The sequence below is a fragment of the Physeter macrocephalus genome, chromosome 13 (genome assembly GCF_002837175.3).
Source record: "Physeter macrocephalus isolate SW-GA chromosome 13, ASM283717v5, whole genome shotgun sequence".
Taxonomy (NCBI): domain Eukaryota; kingdom Metazoa; phylum Chordata; class Mammalia; order Artiodactyla; family Physeteridae; genus Physeter; species Physeter macrocephalus.
Genome location: NC_041226.1, coordinates 25,852,726 through 25,875,493, shown reverse-complemented (window position 1 = coordinate 25,875,493; position 22,768 = coordinate 25,852,726). Strand labels below are relative to the sequence as shown.

At 37.0% G+C, this 22,768-nt stretch overlaps 1 protein-coding gene across 5 annotated transcripts in view; it reads right to left on the bottom strand.

Annotated features, from left to right (window-relative positions):
- Positions 1-22,768, bottom strand: part of VWA8 (von Willebrand factor A domain containing 8) — a 365,312-nt gene that overhangs the window by 92,726 nt on the left and 249,818 nt on the right. For all 5 annotated transcript variants that reach the window (XR_003682537.2, XM_028497346.2, XM_024125806.3 and 2 more), the window contains 2 exons: positions 16,325-16,406; positions 12,472-12,676 (listed from right to left, as the gene is read on the bottom strand). Coding sequence is in view for 4 of the 5 variants with exons in the window: in XM_028497346.2 (XP_028353147.1) it covers positions 12,472-12,676; positions 16,325-16,406 (287 nt within the window). In the remaining variant the exon portion in view is untranslated. The remainder of the gene's footprint in view (positions 1-12,471; positions 12,677-16,324; positions 16,407-22,768) is intronic.

The window sequence follows — 22,768 nt, the reverse complement described above, 5'->3', positions numbered from 1 at the left end:
ATAAAGTGCCAGTTTTATCTGGGACAGACCAGCTAGTCTATGTCCTCTAGCTTTCGTGTCCCAGCCAGGCTTCTGCTCTGCCCTGCCCTGCAGCTTTGTGGGCTTCACACTCCTACCCTAGAAATAGTACACTCTTCTCTCTGGGATCCAGTGCTTTCAGTGGTTTTTCAATGGAAGCAGAGAACATTGATGGTTTAGTTATAAAGCAATCATGGAGGAACTATAAGGGCTGTGCTCTGCCTGGAAAGTGAGCAGTAATTATATAGAAGACCTATTCTCACATCTCTATCTTCCCACAGCATATCCTAAGAGGTTCAAATGAAACTAGCTCTAGAAAATCATTTTAACCCCTGTCAGGCCTTGTGCTTTTCAATGTGCTTAAACTTTTAAATGAGACAACACACTGAACCAATGCCGTTCTAAAAGCTGACGTGGTTAAGCAAAGGACTAGGAAGTGAAATGATCACAGATTTAACATAACCTATCTGTCACAAAAGGAATGATGGAGTTTCTTTATTTTTCTCTGTGCCACCTGACCTCTGCTTTCTTTGATGTTCTTTTGCTTTATCACAAGCACTTTAAAATTTTATTAACTTTTAATTTTATATAATTTTTAAAGATTACTTTCCATTTACAGTTATTACAAAATATTGGCTATGTTCCTGTGTTGTACAATACATCCTTGAGCCTATCTTAAACCCAACAGTTTGTACCTCTCTCTCCTCCAGCCCTCTCTTACCCCTCCTCACCACTGGTAACCACTAGTTTGTTCTCTATATCTTATCACAAACACTTTTTAAAAATGATATTGAGACAGGTGAACATTTGGGAATCTTGCCTTCTGACAATCACAGCACTACTGTTTTCACTGGTGACTGGAACTGACGATCACCCTTCTTTAATTTGAGAGACATCAGTTTTCCTCTAAACATTCCACAGTGATTCACCTACATCCTTGAGGATAAGCTGTATTTATGTGTGGGTCCTGTCTTTCGACGTCCCATTTTTAAAACAGAGTTGAAAGATTCCCCAGAGTTAATCATTAGCGCTGGGAAAGGAAAGGTTGATGAGATCATTGCTACACAACGGTAAGGTGTTTCGTGGTGATGATGGATACCCAGTCAATCCACTCTTCTCCTCATTGAATTATACCCTCCCACCCCACACCTGTGATTGTCATTACCCCTCTCCAGGCTTGCTCTTCTAGAAACCAAGTTCAGATCCTGCTGCCTTGTTCACCTGAACAACATGGAAATTTTGCAACATTTTAACCTATTTTATTTATTTATCAAAAGAAAGAGTGTCAGGGATTTAAGAAATGGCATAAGAGTCACTCAGAATTCTGTTTTCTATCATTAACATTAAAGAGCACCCAAGAAAGATTCTTATTACTGTTTGCCACAGAGCTGTAAAATATTCCTTGACTCCTGACTTCCACGGGAACCAACATGATCTGATGGGATTACACACAGACAAATGCCTAGTTTTAACTCCACTGGCATTTTCAGGTTTTGGCAGGGGGAGGGCACCCTGGATAGCTGACTAAAGGGTGAAAGTTGATAAAGCTGCCAGGGCCGGAGTGCATGGTGGTTAAAGAGCACACATTACAGAACCACTGACTCTGCCACTTACTGGCCCTGTGACCTTGGTCAACTTGCTTAATTTCTCTGAGCTTGAGTTTCTCCATCTGTGAATTACATCCCTGGGGCATTCTCTTACCCCCAAAATATACCAAAGGTTAAGACTTGTTTTTTTTAAAACTCTAAACAAATTAGCTTTCTTTACCTTCGGAGTTTTTAAGATTTGGAATTAGCTTTACATTCTCCACTTAATGCAACAATGAAAGATGACATGGCAGGTGCCATTTACTGTAGTCAACTACTATTATTCCTGGTTTGGCAGCCACTGAGTCATTTTACTTTTTTATTTTTATTTTTAAAATTAACGGGTTTTTTTTTTTCATGTTGGCTATGGATGTCCAATTGTTCCAGCACCATTTGTTGAAAAGGTTATCCTTTCATTAAACTGCTTTGGCACCTTTGTTGAAAATCAATCGGCCATATGTCTCTGGGTCACTTTCTGACTACTCTAGTCTATTCCATTGGTTTATGTGTTTGTCCTTTTGCTAACATCATACCATCCTGATTATTGTAGTTTTATGGTAAATCTTAAAATTGTGTAGTATGATTCCTCTAACTTTATTCTTTTAAAAAATTGTTTTGAGTATTTTTGTTCCATATACATTTTAGAGTCAGCTTCTTATTGCTATAAAAAAAATCCTACTGGGATTCTGGTTGGAACTCTCCAAATCAATTTGGAGAGAATCGACATCTGTATTATGTTGAGAATTCTAATCTGTGAACTCTCCTTTTACTTAAATCTTTGGTTTCTTTCACTAGTGTTTTGTAGTATTCAGCATACATATCCTATACATGCCTTGTTAAATTTATACCTAAGTATTTCATTTTTAGGTGGAACTGTTTGTAAATGGTATATATATTTTAAAATTTTGGTTTTTAATTATTAATTGCTAGGATATAGAAATACGATTAATTTTGGACCTTGCTAAACTCACCTATTAGTTGAAAGACTTGGTTTATTTTGGGTGTTATTTGCTTTTTTTTTGGGTACATTCTGTAGGATTTTCTAGGTAGGCAATTATGTTGTCTAAAAATAGTGACAGTTTTATTTCTTCCTTTCCAATCTGTATACTTTAACTTATTTTTCTTGTTGTTGCGCTGGCTAGGACTTTCAGTCTGATGTTGAACAGGAGTGATGGGTGTATGGGTGTGGTTGTTCCTGCCTTATTCCCAATCTTAGGGGGAAAGCACTCAGTCTTTCACCAATAAATATGTTGCTAGCTGTAGGGCTTTTGCAGATGCCTTTTGTTAGGCTGAAGAAGTTCTCTTCTGTTTCTAGTTTGCTGAGAGTACCCACTTCCTTTTCAGATGGCCTTGAGTCAAGACCAGGAGACTGGAGGAAAAGGAGAAACACATCTAGTTCAATGGTAGTTGAAATTCTGGTCTTCCTCAATCCATGTGCTATCACTTCTTTTTCAGAGACCTCAAATAGTTGCTCAATGTATCCTGTCCAGATTTTATTGCTGAATTCAGTGGAAAAGACACGGTAAGTGTGTACTTACTCCATCTCATTCATAACTAGTACTCTTGAGTCATTTCAAAGTGAAATAAGGAAAATTAACCAGTTTCTTCAGGTCTATTTTAAAGTGTCTAGGATCCAAAGATGAGTTAAATGAAACCTTTGTTTCATGGCTACTCTTATTCCTCTTATTTACCTGGTGAATTCCCACTTGTTATTATTCTAAACCAATTTTTAATTTTTATCAAAGTAATAAATGTAAATAGTTTAATAAGCCAAATAGTACTACAAGATGTATAACAAAAACAGCAACCTCGAGCTCCACCATCTTCACCCCCCAATTCCCACTCCCCAAAGGTAGCCAGCCACTTCAACTCTGCTTACTATGTCTCCTGCTATTTACCTTCATATTTCTAAATAACATTCTTACATCCTCTTTATTTTTAAGTTTCAGACATTACCTATTGACTTCCTACTATGAAAGGTAAGGATTATTTCACCTATCTTACCTAGAACATACATTACTCATGTTCCCTCCCCTTATCATCCTAATAGAGTGCCATCATAAACTTTAGTTAAATCAATATTGTTTACTTTATTATTACTATTATATGGTACTATGTTACTATATGCAATAATATATGTTACTATATATTACTATATATTTCTAATTATAATAATACATATTACTATATAGTTATATACACTATTACATACTATTATTGTATATAATTTTTCATTTTTCCCACTAATATGTACTCTTTACTAATTCTTAGCTTTACTTTATTTATCTCTCACTAATTGTTCCCCAAATTCTCCAGCAGAGCTGTAAAATTCTCTCAATATAGTTATTCTATCACATTACCAGCTCCTTTTTTTCCCCGCAAGACACCTATTCTTTCTGGAACCCTGTTTTCCCACTTTGCTTTGAAGTAGTTGTTTCCAGGCACAGCTGTTATTCTAGAACATCCTTTCATGATCATGCTGGGTATTACCTTTGCCTCTTCCCTGGCTAAGACCACTCTTTCCACCCTTTCTTCTTCTTTCTTGATTTATTCCCTCCTTTTGTATAAAGAATGAAAGTTTTTTGAGATTTGCATGTTTAATAATGTTTTTAGTCTACCGTCACATTTGATTAATAGCTTGGCTGGGTATAAAATTCTCGGTTGGAAATAATTTTCCCTTTAGCTTCCAATGCTGCTGTGGAGAAGCCTAATGCTATTAGGATTTATAGTACATTTTATATAACCTGTTTCCCACTTCCCTCAACTTAGAAGTTTTCAGCTTTGTTTCTTTACCCACAGGGTTCTAAAATTTCAAGTGAATATACTTTGGGGTGTATGCATGAGGGTGTGTATTTTCCAGTTATTAAATAGAACATCTGTCCTGTAGTTTAGTGAAATTTTCTTAAATTACTTTTTGGGTCATTTCCTGCCCTTTCATTTTCTCTTTCTGGAATTCTTATTAGTCAGATAAGACTTATCTTCTCTCTTTTATTTCCAATTTCTTTGTCTTTTGGGAGAGTTCCCTAACGTCCAATCCCTTTTATTAATTTATTTCTGCTACTATTTTTTAATTTCCAAGAGATCGTTCTTATTCTTTGAAGGTTACTATGTTAAAATAGCACTATGTTTCTGTTTTATAATATTTTCTCTTATCTCTCTGAGAATATCAATTATCACTTTGTGAAATGCTTTTCTGCTTTCTGTATCATCTCTATTACTCTGTTCATTTATTTTGATTTCCATCTTTTATATAAGAGGCTATCCATTAATATTTAAGAATAAGGCATTAAAAAGTAGATTGAAATTTTTGTTTTTGCATAAAGTAGGGCTTGCCAACAAGTGGGTCTTCTTGTAAGGCTAGTAGGGAGAAATTTCCAAATGTCAGCATCAGAAAGGCTTTTCTCTAGAGTCACAGATGTAGGAATCAAACTTATGGTTACCGGGGGTAGGGGGAGGTAGGAATAAATTGGGAGACTGACATATACACACGACTATATAGATAACTAATAAGGACCTACTGTATAGCACAGGGAACTCTACTCAATACTCTGTAATGGCTTATATGGGAAAAGAATCTAAAAAAGAGTGGATATATGTGTATTTATAACTGATTCACTTTGCTGTACACCTGAAACTAACACAACATTGTAAATCAACTATACTCAAATAAAAATTCTTAAAAAATCACTTGATAGGATACAGCTTTCCTATGGATAAGCAATGTACTAATTTTAATGTAATTTTGTATGTTAGTACATTTTTACTTATCTCCTTATAAACTTAATGTATCTCAAAAATGATTGTTTCATCCTATAGACTGTATTATTTGTGTATATTGACTCAAAATGATAAGAAAACAAATAAAAAAAATTTTCCTTAAAAAAAAAGTGAAAAAAAGAAAGGCTTTTCTCTTGGGCATGTCAGTTTCCAGAAAGGATTTTCCCAATCTCCTGCTTAAGGGATATAAATATGGATGCCAGCTTCATGAGATCTAAATAAGGAAAGCAGATTTTCACTTTATCTTCTTGTTGGCTATATGGTCTCACTCCTGTCTTAAACTGTGCAGATCTCCATTGTGGCTCCCGTCTCTTGCAAGGGTAGAGGAGAGCCGGCTGCCCAGGTGCATAAGATGGAGGAGAAAATCTGTATTTCTAAATGGCCTCTATATGGGCTTTCAACTAATCTGCCAATTTTCAGTGCTGCCCTGTACTCTAACCTTCTTTGGAGCACGGTGTCTTCAAGTCCTGATGCTTTATGGGCTTCCACAGAGTAAAGCTTGCGTCTCCCCCGCAGAGGAATTTTAGGGTTTTAGTTCTCTCCAGTCACTAACTCAGTCATCACCTACGCACGTATTTTTTAATCCTCCAGAGTGTTGTTGCATCTCTAATTCTCTTTGTCCTTGTGGTTTTGTACCTTTTTTGATCCTTTATTGTTTTCTTACTGGGATTTTGGTAAGAGGCAAAACTAAACCTGTACTCGATTTGTCAGGAGTCCCTTTCCCCTTCCGTAAAAACCAGATTCAGGTATTATTTTATCTTAAAACCACTTCCAAAGATAGAGTTAAGTATTCTTTGCTGTCCTCTGGTTCCTTAATCATGCTTCCATCACTTTCTTCACCACACTGCACCATAGTTTGTTTGGTTATAGCGCTACTTGACTGTAAGTTCCCTGGGTCTGTACCTGTCTCTTATTTATTCTTTATCCTAGTGAGTCTAGGTGATCAACGTATGTTAATTAAATAAATAAATGTAAGAATGGGTGGAACTATTACAAGGGAGAGGTTAGAGATGGCACTTGTGGCCTTACCTTGTAAGGAAACAGAAAATAAAAAGAGAGACATTTTTAGAATGTTATAGAGACAAAAGAACACTGTATACAGAAAAACTAGGAAAGACAGCTCCAAATTTGGCTTGCTCTTTACTGTTCTCAGGACTCAGGCTAGAGATGATGTATATTTCACTGTGTGTTTTTTGGTCCTGTTCTAATTTGTCTTTTGAATAAGGCTAAACACTATAATCCTCTGCTGACAATTGTCCTATCATTGATTTCCTGCTTTTCTTCAAGCTGACAAGTTTAGGCCCAGACCATTTTTTCAATTCCTTTTTTGGGCCTGACAAAACTTTTCCTAAACAGGATTATAAGCAAAGCTCACTTTCAACACTAAGACAGATGATGAATTATGTAACTCACTGGGTCATGATGTAATATTAGGTGTTTGGGTAACACTGCTTCCTTTTAACTTGGCTTTGTTTCCATGTAAGTGTTAAAGAATTCTGTAGCCCAATATTACCTAATTTCTGAGTTTCTAATTTTTATTTGTTTACTAAATACTTTGTGCCAAGTATGAATGCATTTCATTCTTACAACAACTTGTAAAGAACACTGGTATTGTCTTTATATTATGACTGGAAAGTGAAAATTAGAAAGAATGAGTAATTTGCTGAAGATCACTTAAAAAGTGGTACGTGGATTTGAACCTGGGTTTGACCACTTAAAATTTCATGCTCTTAAACAATAGGCTATACCACTTATAAATAAAATTAAAATTTTCTCTATAAATGTAACAGCAAGGTTTTATTTCTGTAGCCATTGGGATGTGCTGATTATACATAATGAGCTTAGAACCACAAAAATTCTAGAGCCATTGACTGTCAACATATTCATTGCATTTGATATCTCAATTTATAACTGATATATTACAGAATTAATTTGTTTTCCTTATACTTTAAATAAATATTACTAAGATTACTTCTTTACTTGCTGATTATATTGTCAAGCAGTATGCAATGGGGACATAGTATATAAAATAATGATCTAAGGTCTGTCATGAGAGGAAGGAGTTGAAATATTTCTGCTGCTGATGATTTGAAAAGCAATCACCTAAGTTTAGGGCTTTTCTAAAATGTAAAAGCTAAATGATATTTCTATTTTTAATATTACTTTAAAACTCTAATACCCATGATTTTCATAATTTTTACGGTTATCTTTTTTGTTGGATATGCACAAAAGTTTAATGAAAACTCATGGCCTCTTTAAACTCATAAACTTGTTGATTTGCTTGTCTTGGGAAGGTGGTTGCTGATTTAATTTTAGTTACATTTAGCAATTACTGACAAATTTGTGATCCAGTGGAAGCATTACTTCGGGAGGGATGTAAAAATCGACTGGCAATTTCCTTCTGAAAGAGTTTATAAGAAAGGAGGCCCTTATGCACGAACCCATGAGTGTTATCCCACTTGAGTATAGACTTCTCTCCAATTCTTTGCTCAAACTGAATTCTTTGTTCAAGAAGAGCATTGCTAATCTGTAATTGGGACAATTGTAGGCTTCCACATCTCCCAGAGATGACATGACACCATCTTACCTGTGTTCTCAGTACCTCTTTCCCTTTTCTTTTGCCTTTCTCTCTTCTTATCCACATTTCCATTGTCTTATTTCTGAAGGACCTTGCAGTCAGGTAACTGTCATAATTCTCCTTGGGGAGTTAGTTAAAGGCTTAATCAAGCCAGGGGCATGATGCTGGAACCGGATTGTACTAGTTTACGAGAGATGCTTGCTAAATATTCAGAGACTTTGTGAGTAGATTGTTAACCTTTGGTAGCTTTCAATCAGCCATAGAGGGAGTATTTACACTGAAAACTGGCAAACATTGTAAACTGCCCCCCACCTGCCAGAGACCTGGGCTGTCAGCACACTACTGGGTAGTACGGTCTCCAGGGGATCTTGCATTTTCATTAGGTAAAAGCCTGAAAACCTTATTCAAAGTCTAGATTCAACATGAATTTCTATGGTTGGGATTTCTCTAACAGCGATAAACAAAGGAAAAATCATTAGAGGCATTGCCCAAGTGTTACCACATAGGCAAATAGCTAGACCATCTTGATGAAAACCACTTCTACTGATATATCACTAGGAGATATGGTGGGAAATTATAAACAAAAATTTTAAGAAGTATTGCCTTTCTGGGCCAAGGAAGATTCCGAAAGATATATGTACGTATAACAGTCCTATAAAATGTGTATCACTCTATAACAATGAGCCACTTAATCAGACTGTTAAGTGTTTTCAGAATTGCTGACCAAAGCTAAGAGTGAAGTACAAGAGTGGACTATGCTCCTCAAGAAGAACAAAGAATTGCAAACTTTCACAGAAGAGCTGGAGATAATGTAGCTTGTAGAGTCAAAAACTAAATTTACTAATAGAGTACCAATTAAATAATCTTGTGGTTTCCAAAACTGGAAGTGGGCCTTAACATTCTTAAAAAATCATAAGCGTTGGATGTGTAGTTAAAGAAAAGGCTAGGCCTAGTTACCAAAGTACAGCAATGACATTTACTCATATTCCTAGAATATCTTCTTTGAAAGATTAGAGGTGCTTTGTATAAACTGGTTATCTTTTCTATGTATTTTTGTCTATGCCTCTCTCTATTTTCAATATTTACTGTATCTACTGTGTACCAGGCACTATCTTAACTATAAAGATCAATAAGTTCCAGTCCCACACTGTTTCAAAGATTCTATCAAGTTTTAAAGTATACAGTTAAGGAAGTATTATTCAAAGGCCTCAAAGAGATTCTATGAGTAATATATGAAGGATTTAGTTTCTGATTAGTTTATTGTAATTAGACAATAATATTTGAAAACTGTAATCTTTTAGCCTTTTTGCTCCCACAAGAAGAGTCACCAGGAGCTTTTTTAGAGAAGATGATTTGATTTCTGAGGAAAACTGTGGTGTAGCCTTCTTGGGAGGAATTCAAATGTAACTAAATAAAAATATGAAAACTATGCTTTATAGAGAACACTATAAAACCTAGTCAGAAAAATTTTGCTTATAATTAACCTGTGCTTCTGAAAATATCGAATCTAAAAGTAGTAAATATGAATTCTTAATAATGGGTTCTTAGACTACAGTTATAGTGATACTTTGAGTTTGTTTTTACAGTTGTTTACTATAAGAAAAACACATGTTCCTATCAAAGCATGTAAAATTAATGAACACATTTTATATGAAGCTCAAAAAATACTCTCTTGCAAGCTGTACTCATTAAAGAAAACTATCAATGAATACATTAAACAAAAACAGAAATTCAAAGCAACAATGGCTTCAAAGCTAATGCCTCAAGAAGGCTGAAATGTAGCAAAGTCATAAAGGATAGGGATAAAACATGTAACTGACAGAGTTTATCTAAACATTAAACAGTTCTTTTGACACCAGGCAAAGGAATCAGGGAAAGATGGGGGTCAATAAGTGGTGAATGGCATGGCAGATTTTCTGCCTGGCCTTTACTGTTGACCTAAAGGAGCATCTCATGACCAATAGGAACCGCTGAAGAGGCTTGTATAAACCTCCCCTAACAGCAGGTCTGAGGCTGCCTCAAACTACTGGAGCGTAAACCAGGCCTTTTAATTTCTATGATGTAAAGTAAGTCCATTTGGCCACTAGATGGAGATCAGGTTACTCTGCCATTGACAGGGAAGCTGCGGGCAGTCAGCAAGGGATAAGTATGGTACTGAGAACCTATTTTTTCTCAGTACCTCTATGGAAGGTATTTTTCCAAGGGCCCAAATCAGGAGCAGACCTATGTTGAATAAAGGGTCCATAAATGAGGAGGAGGCTGAGGGATTGATTAGGAAGGTAGCTGTAAAAGACACATTTTTGCTTGTTATTACCATTGCTCCTGGAATGAGTCATATTTAGATTTGGTTGTACAAACTACTTGTAAATAGTAACATAAGCTGGTCTAAATAAAAGCAATTAAGTATGCTGTCTCATTATTTACCAAGCAGTGAGAAGGAAGAGGATAGATGTGACCAAAAATTACAACAACGGCAGATTATTTGGACAATGAATTCTGTCTGTTTAGACATAAAGATATATGCTCATACTTTGTTTCTCAGTTTGAGTATGTATGTAAGTGTATAATTTCAATATCAACAAAATGGATCAAGGAACGTCAGAGATGGAAGGAGAATGTTAGATAACATTCTAACATTCTAATTTTACAAGTGGAACTATCATTCAATTCTGAATTATGTAACTTCATTACTGAATAAGTCTTATTTCTATTATAGCTGCACTTTGAACTGGAGACATAAAGTTATACACTTCCTAGAAAATGTTTGGTTTGTAGAAGGATCAGATACTACCTTGTATAATATAGCAGAGTATTTTGATTATTTTTGAGATGTTAGATACTATATTTCTGTTCATTTCTAACTTAGAAACTATATATATTCATTCAATACTTATTCAGTTACAACGGATAAACTGAGAGAGTTAAAAGAATTCCATTTGTTGTCAAAAAGCTTCAACTTCATATATATGAGTATAAACAAGCATATTTGTCTACTGCGTACCAATCATCATGCTAAGAGCTAGAGATACAAAGATGTACAACAGAGGCAGGAAAGTCACTGGGAAGAGGAGAGTTACGTGGTTAAAACACAAATAGGGGTTAATTTTTGTACCAGTGAAGACCCGTTATCAAAATCACGAGTGACACTCCTTTTAAGAGTTCTGTTGTGAAAGATAAACTTAATTGTTATAACCTTGTTATAACACATGAGAAATTGAAATAAAATATGAGAAATTCAAACACAATAGTACTTACTATTAGGCATCAATTACTGTAATGAAAAGAGGAGCTTAATTCAAAGGGAGAAGAAACTAATCTTCAGAATAATGAAAGAAGCAGAACCATAGTTAATTAATTTTCTAATTACTGTTATGGACAGTGACCAAAATTCAGTCTGTTACTGTGATAGATCCACTGCACTTAATGACATGTTTATTTTAGAGTAATACATTTGTTTTAGCTTAATTAAATTAATATACTCATCCCCTTTCAAAAGGATTTGGGGCTGCTGGCCTATATTGGTTTGCGATTTTCAAAATGTTCCTATAATCTAGGAATATGTATTACTCATTTACAAATACACACACACACATATTTTTTTTTCTCTAAGGAATATCACAAAAATAACCACAGAAAATAGTAATTATTAATCAGATATCAATGGAGTAGTTTGTAGAAATTTCTTATCTTGTTAACTGGTTCTTTACAGAGCAACACGGTTGGCAGGAACCTACCTTTCTTTTTTCTGGATAGAAATGAAATGTAAACAAAGAAGTTTTCCTCTGAAGGTTAAAATAAATAAATTACAGATACAATAAATCCTTTTATAATACGGTTTAGTATTTATGGGTACACAGCCTTCCTCACTGCTCACATGAGTTCCAGACAGCAACTAGATTAGTTAGTGACTGAGCCATTTCTGGAGCTGTGGAGCTTCCCCCCTCTGTGGTGACCTGTTCCCATATCTCTTTCTAGTGCAGGGTTGGGTCTACTTATTATGACTGCTAAACTTCCATTCTCTGGAATTAAGGAGGTTGGTAAACACACATCTCTATTGGATGCATAATTCTTCTTATCTTCTCTAGTCTAAACGTTTTGGCCTTATAGTAATGCGCTGCATTTTAGAAGCTCAGTACTTCTGTTTCCTTGGTAGCGTGGGGCGATGCTGACGATAATGGCAGAAGTGAGAACAGATGCAAAGGTGGCGCTGGAAACTGATTAACGCTTAAGGTTAAAAAATAAAAGTTGACGATTGTATTTGCATGTTGTGAGGTGAGGAACCTATATATTCAAGCACTGACAGACAAAAAAGGCACATTTTTACTTTCTCACTATCTAGAAGGATAGATCTGTCTTTTTCTATTATGAGTCCCAAAATTATTTTAGCTATTTAAGTAAACTACATTTGAGTCACTGGGCCGGGAGTTTCCATGACTGTGGCATTTGCAACCAAATGAATGAATTTATAACTGAATGTGTACCCTTAAGAGGTAAGGTCAATTCAAGTGGTACCTGCATAAGCCTGTCACCTTCTTGTCCAACCATGTTTCTCCATTCCATAAGTGACCGCTGCAGATGTTCCAGTCCAGTTTCCCAAAGCCGGATGCGACCTCCCATATCAACAGTGACAACGCCACCTTTGCCCCACTCAGCCAGCAGTGCATCTGTGTCCGAGATAGTAGATAGCCACGTGGTATATGGTGAGAGAAAGTCTGATCTGCAAAAGAAATCAGTGTTCAACCAGTGAAGTCCAGGTAATGAAGTTAGTTTAACCTGATTTAGGTTCATTAAACTTCCTGCAAAGAATTTTCATAGTTAAACAACAAGGACCTACTGTACAGCACAGGGAACTATACTCAATATCTTGTAATAACCTATAATGGAAAAGACTCTGAAAAAGAATATATATATATATGTGTATATGTGAATCACTTTGCTTACACTTGAAACTAACGCAACATTGTAAATTAACTATACTTCAGTAAGAAAAGTAATGCTTTAAAAAAAACATTCTAATAGTAAGCACAATTAAAAGATAAGATACCAACAGATCCACATGTAAGGAAAAAAATACATAGTTATTTACTGGTTATTTACATATTCCTGTATTTGTAGCTCCTGGACGACATTAGCATTCACTGTCAGGAAGAAAGAAACTCTCAACCAACTGACACCTCACATACCCTCAGCGCTGGACACACTCCTTAGGGGTCTAAGGTCAGTGCTGAAACTGATGTCTTGTTTATGTGCTTTAATTGCATTTATATTTAATATTTTGCCTTTTCTAACTTAGAAAGTTATATGGATTTATAATAAAGCATTTATATATTTCTTGTACTATATATTTCATACATATACCTATTTCTGATATTATATATCAGAAATAGTCATTTCTAGGAATGCAACTTTTGCCTGTAAGAGTCAACTGCACACTTCCTTTACGTCAGTATAGCTTTCACTATACAAAAGAAACACAGATTATAAATTCTAATTACCAGTGTTGACTCTCTAAATACATCTGATATTTTCTGTATGAAATAAATGGTCTAAAGGGATGATCTAATAGATAATAAAAACATAATACACTATCAATGTAGATTTGTTAAAACCACAAAACTACTACACAGTGGGTAAATTCTTATAATATACTAAAGAATAAATCAAGGCGACTTTAGCCTTTTTATCGGTCTGCCTTAGTAGATACTAAACACAGAGTGACAAAGCCAGCCATTGTGGAAAATGGAAGTATTAGAAAATGTTTATATGAAGAGAACAAAAACAGTAGGATGGAAGAAGTGTTTCAGAACTACTTTACAGTGCTAGAAGGACTCAACGAAGGTAACATTGGATATAATACAGGATTCATCTCATGGTGCTCTCTCAAAAAATATTTGCCTTAGGAAAAGAATTAGTGGGTACAGATGGTGAAGTAAAAGGCTACTCAAGAGTAATGAAATTTCTCCACCTGTGATGTTCGAAATTCTGCCACAAGTGCTCAATATGTATGATTCTATTGAGCACAGTACCTACTGGTTGCTTATTTACCTCTCCACCATGAAACTTAAATTTACAGGGGCAATTTCTTCAGTATGTCAAAAACGTGCTTGACGATATCACATATTTACTACAACTTGCACACTAGGTCTAGAATCTCTTCTTCGCCTTTTTTTAAAAAAATGCACATTCCCTTTATATATAATAACACAGTCTTTAAGGAATACATAGAATCAGAGTAGAGTGAAGCCCAGATTTATATACTCCTGTATATCAGAGCTAATTAGTATCATTTTACAAATGCAAATAATACAAAAGTTTGAGGACTAATACTCACATTTTACTGAGAGTGAAAGTGATGTATTCATTTTGGCCCTGCAGTCACATATAGTTTTACTGTGTTTTCTATTATTTGAAGTTAGCCATCAAATGGAAAATTCCTGCTGTCTAGCAAAATACTAAATTTAAGCAACCAGCAACAAAACTGAAATCCAGATGGGTTGTTCCCTTGGATTACATATACGCCAAAAACGGCAATAGTTAATCTCAAGAGAGACTCAGGATATACTGATAACGAACAGACTCTAAACCACGTGGCATTTGAAATATGGCAAGTCCAAATTGAGATGTTCTGTAAATGTAAAATACATACTGGGTTTCAAAGACTCAGGAGAAAAAAGGAATGTCAAGTATTATTAAAATGTGTATATTGAATACATTTCAAAATAGTAATACTTTAAATATAATGGGTTAAATAAAACACTATTAAAGGTAATTTCATCTGTTTCTTTTTTTACTTTTCTAATGTGACTACTAAGAACATAAAATTACATATGTGGCTGACATTCTATTTCTATTGGACAGCACAGCACTAAATGAATGACGTAGGGTGATCAGCTGGCACTGGCTGAATATACATAGCTGCCCTTCCAGATGTTACTTCTATGGCAGGTATAACATATGGTTCATACAGAAAGTTAACAGAGAAAAGCACTGAAATAAAAAGCTAGGGCCAATTAGGGAGAAATATTGAAAAAAATCATTATGCGTTAGAAATGTAAAAAAAAAAGTTGTTCTTTTCTTTTGCTACTTGAACTAATAGTATGTTTTAATGAACATACAATGGAATAAGAAATTCCCCCAAATGACGAAAAGCTATTTTTCATTAAACTGACACACTAAGATGTTCCAAGAAGGCATTCTTATATACGTTGGAACAAGTAAATCTATTTCTTTGGATAATACTTTTATTCTTCATATTTCTCGAACCTGACTAAAAGGTCCTAAGAAATGAAACTGTGTTTCTGAGTTATTTTGTACGGTCATGCTGAGCGATTTTCTTCTGGGAGTTGGAGGCGTGGGCCAACAGGAGGTCTGGTGATGTTTGGGTGACTGACAGGTATACCTGGCCTTCCTCTGACATTGGAAGCCTCTCCAGGCTCCTTTCCCCAGGATTTTGGGTGAGCCTTTAACCACTGTGTTGTGAGGCCTCAGTTGCCTATGAGGGAGTACATGTTAGGAGGGGATGTGACATCAATCTATACAAAAGCAGGCACACACTTAGGTTGAGAAAGGGAGATCAGGCATGGATGCATCCAGAAAGGGATGGGCTACAGGTGAGGACACATGTGTCTGTCAAGGAAGAGATGGAGCATCATTGTTTCTCCTTTTATACCCTTAGTCTAGTTAGTTTGAATGCTTTGCTTCCACTGCTGAACAGTAATAAAAGCAGACAGTGGTAATGAGTTCCATTCCAAATCTCTGGAATCCTTTGGCTACTGTATAGCCTTCACAATGGTAGATGCTCAGTTACATATTTAAAAACAATATTAAACCAATGCTATTTAAATTCCTTTGACAGCTTGAATACATTTACCTCAGAAAACTAATATACGGAGTTAATAAATATGAAAATTTTGGCTGTACTAAAAAATGCTGTTTCAAAAAAATTTATCATTAGGACAGATCAAAAAGGAGAAATGAAGGCTTGAAGGCTGTTCGACTTATACCTAGGTAACATTTGAACATTTTTCCAAAATGAAAGTAAAAATGGCAGTAAAGAATGTAGAACAGGGAATTCCCTGGTGGTCCAGTGGTTAAGACACCGTGCTTCCACTGCAGGGGGCATGGGTTTGATCCCTGGTCGGGGAACTAAGATCCCGCATGCCATGCGGCATGGCCAAAAAAAAAAAAAAAAAAAAAAAAGGAATGCAGGACAGCAAGATATAAACCAACTGTAATTGAAAAAAACAAAAAAGAGCTTGCTATTTAAGGAAGCAAAAAGCACACATTTATTCAGAGTACATGATAAGAATTCACTCATTTTTTTAATCTGACACACAAGCTAAGAACAGAGGTGAAAACAGATTACCCGGGAATAGGGATGTATCGGAGTCTCTTTGATTGGAGATCAGTGACTTCTATATAGCCAGCTGTTTGTGGAGGGATAACATCTGCAAACAAGTCAAGACACAAGCCGAGTGTTAAATTACTGCATGATACAAAAATAGGACCTAAAGAAAGCGTGGATGCTGCCAAAAGTGGAATGAAGTTATCACTAGCGTAGAGCAGAACTCTGGGACCCACTTGACACGGTCCTGGGCTGGCCAATTCCAGCCTTGAGGCTAGACTCTCAGAATTATGTTTTTGTCAGGGAAAGACAGAGACTGTGAAATATATGCATGTTAGTGATTCTTTACTGTCAAGAGAATTACCGAAATTCCTTTCATTTTCTTTGATAGCTTCCCCAGATGGGTCAATGCTTTATTTTAGCACTTACAGTTCATCTGAAAATATTTCATCATTTGAATTCTATTTTTCCTTCCCAGGAAATCACCACAACGACGGTATAACACAGTGGAATCAGCACCTACTTTGAAACTGGACTGGCCTGGTAGAAAATCCTGGCTCTGATATTTCCTAACTATGTTTTACGCTGGCCAAGTTAGTTCTCTGAGACCTGCCTTCATCATCTGTAAAATGGGGATAACGACAGCATCTGAGCATCATAAACATTATTTGCACCCAATCAGTAGTTGCTGCATCCACAGTGGCTGTTATTATTAGGACCCTTCAAGACAAGAAAAGGCGAGGTGACGATTGGGCGATGGGGTGAGGACTCTGGGTCGTGAAGAATATGAAAAGGCGGGGAAGGAGAGGGTGATGAGATATGGGGGCCAGAGTCCTCAACTCCAATTCTAGAGTTGTTTCCCAGCAAATTCCAGGCGTTTACTGACTTTTTCCCCAAAGCCCTGAGTACCACCACCAAGCTCATCATCACCAGCTGCCACCATTGTGTCAGGAGCACTGCTTAGTCTTTCTAGATAAGTGTTTTTAACACTGACAACAACAAAGACCTTGGATTCCTGTTTGAGAGATGAGGAAGTAGAAACTTACAGAGGTGGTATACTAATGGGACTTGCCTGGAGAGTGATAGAGAAGGCTTTTAAAACCAGGCCTTTCTTCTGGCTTTAAAATCTCTGCTCTGCCCACCACTCCACACAGATCCTACCTGAGCTGACCGTAGGGCAATGCCTTATTTTACAAAATCTTGGCCACCAATGTCTCTTTAAAAAAAAAAAAAAAAAAACCCCTACAAAGAACCCATACTCTTAAAGATTTTTGTCTGTTGTCTACCTCTTATTATAATTTCTTTTTTTGGTGTGTGTGGTATGCGGGCCTCCCTCTGTTGCGGCCTCTCTCGTTGCGGAGCACAGGCTCCGGACGCGCAGGCTCAGCGGCCATGGCTCACGGGCCCAGCCGCTCCGCGGCATGTGGGACCCTCCCGGACCGGGGCGCGAACCCGGTTCCCCTGCATCGGCAGGCGGACGCGCAACCACTGCGCCACCAGGGAAGCCCATAATTTCTGATTAGAATGAGATATCTGGAATGTCGACATTGAATTTATCCAATGTAGTTTACAAAAAAATAAGAAACTTCGCATTTTAATTTCATGTTGGCAGCTGAAGGTTTTTGAGTAGGCCATCTGAAAACCTCAATAGATCTCTTATTTATTCAACAAACGTGATTGAGCTTACTTTGCATCAGAAACTATACGAAGCATTGGGGATACACGGGAAAGAGATGTGCGTGGTTCCTGCCCTGTCTGAGGAGCCCACAGCATAAAGAGGAAAGTTCCTTTTTTTAAAAAATCATCGTGGGCCTTTAGGGACTTCGAAAGGATTCTAGGGTGGGAAATCACAGCCCTGGGGCCAGGTATGAGCTGCAGAGCTAGGCACGGAGTGGTCCCAGAGGGCTAAAGGGGGCAGGAGGAAGGGATGTCCACGGACAGCAGAGAGTAAGGAAAGAGAGTTACTATGGTAACCCGACCACCCAGCTGATTGGCCATCCTCGGATAGCCATTTGTATGAAGCCAACATGCTTATCGTAAGTCATGCACCACCTGCATTGGAAACGTTGCCTGGGATATAAGGTCAGTCTTGGACAAAGTTTTGCACCATATATCATTTTTGACAGTTCCTGCGGCTAGCACCTAACTGAAGTGGGTTGAATTACTTACAGACCCTGGTTCTGTGCCAAAAACGACCAGTTATTGAAGCGGTTGGAATGACTAGCGCTGCCTAGCTAGCCAGTTGCATCTGGTCTGCCACTTACACGCACTCTCCTTTTCACAAGTAGTAGTATTAGGCCGAGCTACCGCCACCAGTGCTTTTAGACTGCCTGAGAAAGTAAAGTAAGCCAACGTATTTTAAGTATCTTTCTTTCTACAGCTTTCTTTCTTTCTTTTTTTTTTTCAATGTGCAAGTTAACTCCATGGCATAAAGGGGATGAGAAAATGCAATGATGGCTGTGTCTATTTCAGGAAGGAGAAAGCAAGAATTTTATTCCTTGTGCTAAAACATATTTTCACGTATCAGAAAAGGCAATTTGTGGCTATAAAGCACTTTAAGGGTGGTGGGAGTGACGGTGGTAATGGTAAGGCTTGAAAAATAATCAGAATTGATGTTTCCGGATTTGAAAAATAAATCAGCTCAGAATACATGATTGAATTAAGGAAGTGAAAACCGTGGCCAGATTTCCCTCCAAACTTAGCCAAATCCTTGTCTATCCATTTAAAATGTTTCAAAACTGTAGAGAGGATGGAGGTTCAGTAAATTTCCATTACATTTATAATCCAGGTGGATTTCGAAGAGAGGTCTAAATTATATTTCAGGATTAGTTCACTAACGATTAAAGGGAAGTCACTGCTGCAGCATTTAGTGCGCGGTTCCCCTATAGAGTGGGGACAGCTTAGACGCACAGTGCCAAGGTTAGGAGGGGGTATAAAAACTGTCAGACAAAGTAACCAAGAGCATTTTCACAGGGAAGATGAAATTATATAAAAAATTCACTCCTTCAAGCAATGTAATTTGATGTACTTCTGTTAACTACTAGGTTAAATGCACTTGTGTGTTCACAGATTAAAAGAGTGATGTGTGCCCTGAGATTGTGCTGATACCAAATCTTTGAATTTACTCAAAGTTCAGAAAACAGTACACTGCTTTCAGTCAAGAGTCATTATTTTGTATTTAAAGAGCTGAGGCCTGTGATTTAAAGTGTAAAAAAAAAAAAAAAAAAAGAAAAGCTAACATTTAACTAGAAGGAAAATGATTGGAAGAAAGCAGTAAATCCCTCCCCATCTGCATTAACCACAATTTATACCATCTTTGTAAAAGCCACCAGGAGAGTAGCCTTTACAATTGCTATTGATTTCTTTAATAAAAGGCTGATGTGCATTAGTTCCTGACTAATCAGGTGGTGGGATTCTATTTACTTTAAAAAGATTAAGTTAGTTTGAATTATCATTAGAGATCTATAGGCACATAGATTAAAGAGTCAAACAGACTGAAGGAAAAAATCATCAGCCTTGACTTTACTCCTCTCACCCCTCATTTTCTGCTCCCAGAGATGCTTTCAACTTTTTAAAGCTGTTTCTTTGGTATTCACCTTCATCCTTAATGGTGCTGTCTTCATCTTTTAGTTTTAGGCATTACTTATTGACTTCTCACCATGTAAGATGAGAGTTTAGCTCTTTTCACGTACCCGTCCTCCTGCCTACCACCTCATTTTTCCCATCCCCCAGTACATTTATATGATAATTTTTTTCATTAGATTAACATCTAGCACTTATGTTGTTATGATTATATAAATGCTCTTTACAGCTGAGCTATGTCTTATCATAGTATTATTGCTTTTTCTTTTCATGGAGTTAATAATCATGCTTTGTTGTTGGTTTAGTTTTTCATGTACCCAGCACAAATTCATCCTCGAAGTTTTCCCTATGTCAAAATTTCTTAATGTGTTCAAAGAGTTGGGTTCATCAACTTCACTTTCTTGGCGGCATCTCTCCTGAAATCTTCTCAACTTTTCTAATCCTAACTGGTTGATCCCTAGGCCTATGCACAGCTAGTATCCTGAGATCTCCCTTTAGCATTCTCTTAGGATTTCTTTTTTTTTTTTTTACAGCCCACATTTAAAAAATTCTTCCTGGGCTTCCCTGGTGGCGCCGTGGTTAAGCATCCGCCAATGCAGGGGACGCAGGTTCGAGCCCTGGTCGAGGAAGATCCCCCATGCCGCGGAGCAAATAAGCCTGTACACCTAGAGCCCGTGCTCTGCAACAAGAGAAGCCAACGCAATGAGAAGCCCACGCACGCAAATAAGCCTGTACACCTAGAGCCCGTGCTCTGCAACAAGAGAAGCCAACGCAATAAGAAGCCCACGCACCGCAACGAAGAGGTGCCCCTGCTCGCCGCAACTAGAGGAAGCCTGTGCGCAGCAACGAAGACCCAGTGCAGCCAAAAATAAATAAATGTATTAAAAAAATTATTCCTTTGTGTCAGACACTAACCTAAGCACTTTCTATACATTTGGAATATTTAAGGAACATTACCTTACAAAATGAGGGTAAATAAAACTCCTAGCAACCAAGAGAAAAATGGCAAAAATATATAAACAGGCAATTTTCAGAAGAGTAAATCACAACATATAAAATGATACTCAAACTTACTAGAAATCAGGGATGTGCACAATAAAAGGTCTGACCTTTGCAAGAGAAGATGGGGATGGAGAGTAGCCTCATCTTTTATGCTGCTGGAACAATAACTTTGGGTAACAATTTGGTAATTTCACTCTTAGATATATACCCTACAGACTCCCCACATATACACAAGGAGACTGGTACAAGAATGCTTGTGATAGCAAAAAATTGTAAAGAACGTAAATGTGTACCAATAGAGAACAGATGAATAAATTGGCTGTGCTGTATGTACAGCAGTGAAAATGAATGAAGTGTGGATGATGACAAAGATTCTCTCCTTTATCAAGAGAGTCTGGTATTAGTGAAAGGATAGACACATATTGTGTTGGCCAAAAAGTTTGGGTTTTTCCGTACCATCTTATGGAAGATGTTATGGAAAACCCCAAACGAACTTTTTCGCCAACCCAATATAGATTAATGGAACACAAACGAAAATCCAGAAACAGACTCACATATGTGGTCAGTTGATTTTCTGCAGAGGTCCAAAGACAACTGAACAGAAAAAGGACAATCTTTTCAGCAAATGGTACTGGAACAATTGACTAACCCCATGAAAAACAATGAGTCTCAATCCACACCTTGCGCCATATAAGAAAATTAACTCAAAGTGGAGTACAAATCAAAGTGTAAAATCTAGAAATATGATATTTCTAGAAGAAAACGTAAGGGATTTGGCCCTTCACCAAAATGGGAGAAAATGTTTGGAAGGCGTGTATCCAATACTAAACTTATATCTAGAATATATAAAGAACACTCAAAAATCATTAAAAAGAAAGCAAGTAATCCAATTCAGAAAGTGGGAAAAGATCTGAAGAGACGTTTCACTAAAGAAGATAGATATGAAAAGATGCTCAACATCATTTGGCACTAGGGAAAATGCAAATTAAAATCATAATGAGGTATCACTACACACCTGCTAGAATGGTGAAAAACTGACAATACCAAGCACTGAAAAGGTGGCAGAGCAACTGGAACTTTCACCATTGCTGACAGGAATGCAAAATGGTATTGCTATTCTTTTTTTTTTTTTTTTTTTTTTTTTTTTTTTGGGGTACGGGGCCCTCTCACTGCTGTGCCCTCTCCCATTGTGCTCTGTGGCATGTGGGATCTTCCCGGACCGGGGCACGAACCCGTGTCCCCTGCATCGGCAGGCGGATTCTCAACCACTGCGCCACCTGGGAAGCTCGGTATTGCTATTCTGGAAACCAGTTGGGCAGTTTTATCGTATGACATAAAAATGCCGTGCCTATGTATTTACCCAAAGTGAAGCAAAAACTTATGTTCACTTAAAAATCTGTGCAAACAAGTTCATAGCAGCCTTAGTAATTATTGCCAAAAACTGGAAACTATACAAATATCTATCAAGTTGTGAATGGATAAGCAAACTGTGGTATATCCACACAATGGACTACTACTCAGCAATAAAAAGGAACAAACAACTGGTACACACAACATATATGATTCTCAAATATATAATATTAAGTGAAAGACTCCAGACTCAAAAGACCACGTACTGTGTGATTCCATTTATATGACATTCTGGAAAAGGCAAATCAATAAGGACAGAAATCAGATCAGTGGGGGTATGGGGGAAGGCAGAAGGCTTGACGGCAGAGTGGCATAGGGGAGGTTTTTGGGGAGATGGAACTGTTCTCTATCAGTTATGGTGATGGTTACAAAACTGTATGTATTTGTCAAACTCACAGCACTATACACTAAAAAGGATGAATTTTACTCTGTGTAACTGGTCCCTAATAAGAACAAATGAGAACAATAAAA